Raw genomic sequence first — 6782 nt, forward strand, 5'->3', positions numbered from 1 at the left:
GATAGGTCCAAGTTGGGAGCAATAACTCCGACTTGTTGCTTCGGCACCCTCAAAAATGGAGTCCTCCAAGTCCTAGTAGCTCTCACGAAGCTGCTCAACCTCCTTTTTCAAATCAAGATTGCCCAAAAAGATCCTAACATAGTTTTTTTCAGCTTTCTCCTTCAGACCCTCAGTCATGACACACTGGCCCATCAATTTTTTCTCCTTCTCCCAGGTCTGGGCAAGCTCTTCCTTTAGCCTATTGTTCTCCTCTTGCAACCTTTTTTCTTCCTCCTGATACAAAACAATCCTCCCTTGAAGGTTTTCTAAAGTTTGTTGAGTAGCACTCAAGGGAGTCTTGTCCAAAATATTAAGGAGAGAGGTACAGACCCCAGCAGTTCAAATTCCCCCTCAGATTAAAATCTGAAGATGATTTTGGATAGCAGCATCATCCATAGCAATTTGGCTGTATGGAAGGATGTGCTTCCTAGTAAACTTTGGCCCATCAAAGCTGGCATTCCCAACACTAGAGGCACCGGCTTCCAAGGTTTTCCATTTTTTCTTTTCAGGTTCCGAGGTGGATTGAACTGGGGGAGCAGGAGGAGGAGGAGGAGGAGGAGTAAGAATAGGATTTACCAAGATCGGCCGAGAAGAAGAGGTCTCCAAATCAGACCCATGAAGAGGAGGAGTAGCAGAGGCCTCGAGTTCCTGTGCAGCAGCTCGAGCGCGGGCATTTCCCATAGCCTCTTGTACCTTGTTGTAAGCTGCCCTCGATCCGCTTTTCATTTTTTCTAAGAGAAAAAGTAAAAATGATTAGCACCTAAGTCGGAAGTAAAGCAAAAAACAAGTCGGAAGTAATTAAATTCGACTATCAACAAGTGACTATCTAGCTCGGTCCTGATGTAGCTCGGAGATCCAAGAAGAAATTTCTTGGTGTCTAGGTTGGGAGCCCGCCCCCAAGCCTCTCGGAAAAAATCAACTACAGTCTCCTCTATCTCCTCCAAGTCTACCAAGCTGTATTTTTCTACAGGTGAGATTTCTACCCAGTATAAAGGAAACCGGGGCTCATTATTCTCGTTCAGGAAAAAGGGGTGATAGTCTTCAGTAGCTTGGACTTTGAAGAAAAAATTCTTGAAATCATGGAAGGATTCATCAAAGATAGAAAAAACTTTTCGGCCTTGAATAGCTCGGAAGGAAACCCACTGCTGCTTATTCTTAGCACTAAAAGGTTTTGTCAGATGGAAGAGATAGAAGAAGATCTTTAAGGAAATCGGAAAGTCAAGCCCTTGGCTGACAAGTTGATAAATTTTAAGAAAATCCCAATAATTAGAATGGAGTTGGGTAGGAGCTACTCTACAATGGGACAACACTTCCATTTCAAAGTCGAAAAAAGGCAGGGTAACCCCAAGACGGGTAAAAAGACATTCATACATGAAAATAAAGTGTGGGTCAGTATCGCTAATCCTCCCACAACAAACTCAGTCCTCGAGATTTGGGCCACAAGCTCATATTTGGGTTCATCACTATCAAGGCTACAGACCCTATGGTGTTTTCTGAGCTCGGTTATGAAAACGTATCTACTATTGAGTGTTCAGAAAGCACAGAGGAGTCTACCCATTGCAATAAGGGTTCAGGGACACGGGAAGACATTTTTTTAGAAAATAGAAAAATGTACGTAAAAGTGATAACACCTACATTATGCAAAAAGAAATCATCAAAGCCAGTCCACAGCAAAGCAGTTCTTTTCAAACAAAAGTCAAGAGCAGCCAACAATCACGGCCAAAAAAACTCTCGTAAAAAAGAAAATACAAAATCTTCCTACTACGAACAGTAAAAATATTACAAAGGAATCTCACTCTCAAAGCATACAGAAGAAACAGAAAATACTGTAAAAAGCGAAAGGGAGATACAAAGAACTAACCTTTGTAAAGAAGAGGAAGAAGAAGCAAACACTGCAGAACGCCAGCGGACGAAAGCCCAAAGGGTTTTGAGTAAGAACAGAGAAGGGAAGCATCGAAAATGAAAGAAAAGAAAGAAGGAGGAGGGAAAGGTATTTATAAAATACCAGGAGCATAATCGTAAAATGGTTCAGTCATTAAAAGAACGCGCTGTTACCAATGTAACTACTCCCCCACGTGTAAATGCAAAAGCCAAACGGACACGACGTTTGATTAGACGCGACGTTTCAAAATTCAAAATCACGTCGATTTCAAAAACTAAAAAACTAAAATCATGTCGATTTTCCGACTTAAAAGAAAATATCGACTTAAGCGTCCCCGAATTCAATTAATACTCGAATCCAACTCATAGCTAAGAGATTGGACTCGAGTAGGGCCACTGGTCATGCCCTGCCCCAAAATATAAGTCAGGCCCAATCCAAAAGGATGGCCTTCACTGACTATCTAACCTCCACTAAGAAGTCGGAGTCAACACCAGCAAGCAGTCAGCACTTATCCAAGTGAATAACTGCCTCCTTAAATCTCTCACCCACTTCTAGAAGAAAGATCCCAACAACCCTAAGATAAAGGGACTGTTATCCACCATCAGAAGTAGAACTACTTCAGCGGTGGTTGTTGGTTCCTTCCCTATAAATACACTGACATCCTCAGGAAAACTTAAGTTTCAATACACTTAAACCTGCTTACCTCCTTTGCTGACTTAGGCATCGAAGTGTCTTTGCAGGTACCACCCCCCATCTCTTGGAACATACAACTCAGACGGCGACTCCTTGACGCAGATCAAGTCGGAGACCACTTCCCATTCAGACTTGGGCCTTCCCTTACAGCCCAATCCACCTCCAGTTTTAGATAACCCCCGAACACCATCACTAAAAATTTTAGCACTATGTTTCTACATTTTAGAGGTATTTGAATATATCGAAATTGTGTCTCGAAATTAAAATTTAAATTCCTATTTCTAATCTCCAAACATAATACTGGATGACAATCTCCTAATTTGAATTCCAGTCCCAGAAAATAGATGACTCAGTTCCAGTCCGAGAAAACGAATAACAGTCTAATAACATTACTACACTACTACACAACAAGGCAAGAGATCGTAGTTATAAAAAAGGAATGATTGAAACCAAATCGAGGACTAGGGTGGGGGATCACAGGAGAATTGAAGAAACAGGAATTTGTAGATTGTCACACTAATAAGTGGACCTTTTTTTTTATAAAGTAGTAAGTAGACATCTTAGTATCTTACACAAACCAGAATTGACATGACTTTACAATTAAAGCAACATAAAATTAATTAAGATATGTAACTTAAAGAGGGAAAAAGACAAAGCCTTATTCATTAATTTATTTTAAAATTATAAAACAATTCTATCAGCACAATTTATTGCCAAGAGCTGAAGCCTCTACTTTTCAGATACTCCCGCCAGGGTAAACGCAAGCATTGTAACCTACAAAGAGGAGGAAGAGGAAGATCGTGTTAAACACGGTAAAATACAATGTATGATAGAATAAGAAAGAAAACTTACTTGGGTTTTGGGATGTCAACGTTGCTGATTGAGAGAAATCACAATTCCATGGATTCTTGCCATATGTTTGGTAGTACAGATTCATGGCAAAGGCAGCATGGGACGCAACTGTGTTAGGCTCAAAACAGGTACCTCCGGGTTGAATTGGTCCACAGTCTACGCCTTCACTACTACAGGCATAGTCGAGGTTTGCCTGCAACTGAGCATCGGATGCTCCTGCTTTAGGAACACACCATCCGGCTGCCGTAGTAGGTGCAGGAGTTTTAGGACTACTTGGGGGAATCTGTACAGGCAAATAAATAACACAAGACAATTTGTTACTGAAAATCGCAACTAGCGAAATGTTTCGGACACTCAATACAGGTAGAGCAATTTCCTCACCTGCTGGCTAGACTTGGCCAAGCCAACATCATATGACACGCTAAGATCAGTTTTGTACAGGCCAAAGGCGCGCTCAGATCCCGGGCCTGGTTTCAAATCCTCATCGTAGAGTGCAAAAACATAAGTGTCGACTGATTTCCCAGGCATCAAAGGGGTACCAACCAATGATCTAAGATGATTGATCAGATTCCCATTGTAGGCCTTGGCATTATCAACACTTGGTCCTACTTCATTGTTGTCACCGCGAGAGGGCCACCCAGTCTCAGCAACCACAATTTCAATGTCTTGGTAGCCCATAGCACTTAAAGCAGAGTGTACTGCATCAACCTATTACAACAGTTAACCCACATCAAAAAGAAAGCTGCAAATGGCGCAAATTACAACAAACCAAATGAGTTTATTAGAAGAATCATTTCCATTTTGATTGAATCATCAGCAAAGTTACTCACTGTGTGGCATTTTCTTTGATATTCCATATGATAAAAGAGATAAAGTTTTACCAACCAATATCATAGTCACTCACTAGGCTAGGTATGGTCCATTTTTCTTTTCCATGTCCTGATGTCCATCAATTATTGAAACTTTGGAAGGACTCATTCAGTCATTTGCGAATTGTGACCATATTGGGGGAAGCCAGGCTGTCTTCCAATCAAAGTCATTTGGAGGACTTAGGTGATAAATCTACAGACTCATTATTTCAAAGTGGAATAAGAAAAGGAAGGACAGGGTATGCTCCATCCACTCTTTTTAATTATATAACTGAGAAAGATAAGAACAATAACTCCACTCTTATGCCTATAACGCCAAAAATCCTAATTAGAAACCTTTCTTTGGCTACAATACAAGATACACACATTAACTCGATTAGTCCAAATTACGTAACTCATGTATGACATCTAACATAATCTTCTATTTCTATGTAATTGTAAACTACATCTACATCTAAAGACATCTAACATCTTAATTTGACACGGCATTTCTAAATCTACTCACTCATTGCATAATAAAGCCATAATACTACAAATCAAACAATGATAATAAATAATATAAGTTACTTTCGGTTTGAAAAATATATCAACTTGAAGAATATTGAGACCGTGGTGTCACAGTTCAACGAGAGAGATAAATATACAACAAATGCGAACCGACCACAGAGGAACAAAGTTAAAGAATCAGTGCAAAGATTGTAGACACGTGGATCGAATGTGGAAAAACAAGAAAACTAAAGGTATGCAACTTTAATTTAAAAAAATAAATAAACAAAAGAAAAGATAACGTACGGACCTGAGCATCGAACATGTTGGTGTAGAGCTTTCCGTTACCCGAGTCAACTCGGCCCGAGTTAGGCTGAAAGAGGCAAAATGCAAGCGTTTCAGGTCTAGGGTCGCTCTGGTAAGCAAAGAACGGGTAAGGGTTAATGGTGAGAGGAGATTTGTTGTCTCTCTGAAAAGAAAGTAATTGTTTCAGTGTGTCTTGGAGAGCTGGGTTGAACGACCCCGTGGACGGAGGATCCGACTGAGTCAACACCGCCATCGAGTGCACCGTCGACACCTTGATCTTCCCGCCCAGCGATGCAGAGTTCAGCGCATTTTGGACATTTCGAATCGCCGGCACCAGCTGCGAGGTTAGGCCCTGGTCGCCGGAGGTCAAGACCTCGTTGCCGACGGTGATGAGGGTGATGTTGCTTGCTGGGTAGTAGGGTAGCACGTTCGCGTTCACCCACTGAGCCGCCGCGTTCGGATCGGACGCCATGTTCGGAATGTCGCCGTTGGCGGCACCGACGACGATTGAGATGCCGGAGTTGGCCAGGGTATTGATGATAGCGGGATCGGCGCCGTAGAGACGGATTTTTCCGATGGTGGTGGACTTGAGGAGCTTTGCGGTGGCGTCCGGCGGTGGGAGGTTGTCGGCGACCTGACCATAGTTAACGCCGATGAAGGACTGTGACTCTGGCAAAACAGGCGAGAAAATGAAAGAAAAGTTAATTAGGAAGTGATAGTAAGAGAAAGAGTAAATTAAAAAGAAAATAGGCAATAACGAGAATAGTTTGAGAATTCTTCTTTTTCACTTTCCTTGAAAGAAAGTGACCAGAAAGTAAGATTGCTTTTCCGGCTAAAAGGTAAAGAAAGTTATGAAAAAGGGACGTAAGGATTAACCAGCGAAGCGGAGAGTGAGAGTGGTGGCCAATAGCAATAGATAAAAGCAGAGGAAGATTGAAGGGCGCAAAGGTGTGATTGCATCCATGGCTAAATGGCTTTCCAAGAAGAAAATTATAGCTAATTAAACTTGGCTCATAATCCGCTAATTAATCTTTCAGGTTGGAGTGCAGGGTGCTGCCTGCTGTGATGTTGTGCTCTTAATTAGTCACTGCTTGCTATGATATATAGTGGGAGCGTGAGACTGAGGAATGAACAGCAAAGAGAAACGACAAAAATTAAATTGAATAAAGAGAAAGAAGTCGAGTGGTAGAATGAAAGAGGATGTCCGGTATTTAGAAATCGAAACTACAACTAAGAAAAAGAAGGAGCAGTGAAGTGAGAGCTTATTAGTTGGAGCTTGGAGGGGGAGTTACCGTTGTACTATTATCAAGCATGAATAGGAGTTAATGTCAAGAGCCAATAGTAGTGAAGACGTATAGGTGAAGTTGTCTCGTTAAATAGGTGAGTTTCCGGGAAGGATTCAACCTTTTGATGTGCCATTGGTCCCAATCCCTAACAACTCATTTCCTCAAAGTAAACTATTTACTGTTTGTTTGGGTTTACTAATTGACACTCTCTTTTTTCGTATAAATGGGAAAAAGAGAAGGTGGGATCCATGGCAGTGCCCTAGATAGCACATGGGAGATTTTTCTATTTAATCTTTTTGTGTATGTTTAAGTTTGTTTTGACTCTCCTTTTGTTTCACTTTGTGTTAAGTTCACTTGTTCAAAAAAAAA

The 6782-nt window shown here is 41.3% G+C and overlaps 1 protein-coding gene across 1 annotated transcript; it reads right to left on the bottom strand.

Annotated features, from left to right (window-relative positions):
- Window positions 3100-6482, bottom strand: LOC107609070 (glucan endo-1,3-beta-D-glucosidase). Its single transcript, XM_016310898.2, has 5 exons — window positions 6004-6482; window positions 5132-5796; window positions 3848-4174; window positions 3467-3749; window positions 3100-3388 (listed from the first exon to the last, which is right to left on the bottom strand). Exons 1-5 carry the CDS (start codon window positions 6089-6091, stop codon window positions 3351-3353), a joined length of 1401 nt encoding a protein of 466 aa, XP_016166384.1. The 5' UTR covers window positions 6092-6482; the 3' UTR covers window positions 3100-3350.

The sequence above is a fragment of the Arachis ipaensis genome, chromosome B07, assembly GCF_000816755.2.
Source record: "Arachis ipaensis cultivar K30076 chromosome B07, Araip1.1, whole genome shotgun sequence".
Lineage (NCBI taxonomy): Eukaryota > Viridiplantae > Streptophyta > Magnoliopsida > Fabales > Fabaceae > Arachis > Arachis ipaensis.

What these genes read in the sequence shown, in the direction of transcription:
- LOC107609070 (XM_016310898.2), bottom strand. Translation starts at nt 6,091, where the DNA reads ATGGATGCAATCACACCTTTGCGCCCTTCAATCTTCCTCTGCTTTTAT. An exon ending in TCTCACTCTCCGCTTCGCTG is followed by an intron (nt 5,797 to 6,003) that starts GTTAATCCTTAC and finishes CTGTTTTGCCAG; the next exon opens with AGTCACAGTCCTTCATCGGC. An exon ending in CCAACATGTTCGATGCTCAG is followed by an intron (nt 4,175 to 5,131) that starts GTCCGTACGTTA and finishes CTGTTGTAATAG; the next exon opens with GTTGATGCAGTACACTCTGC.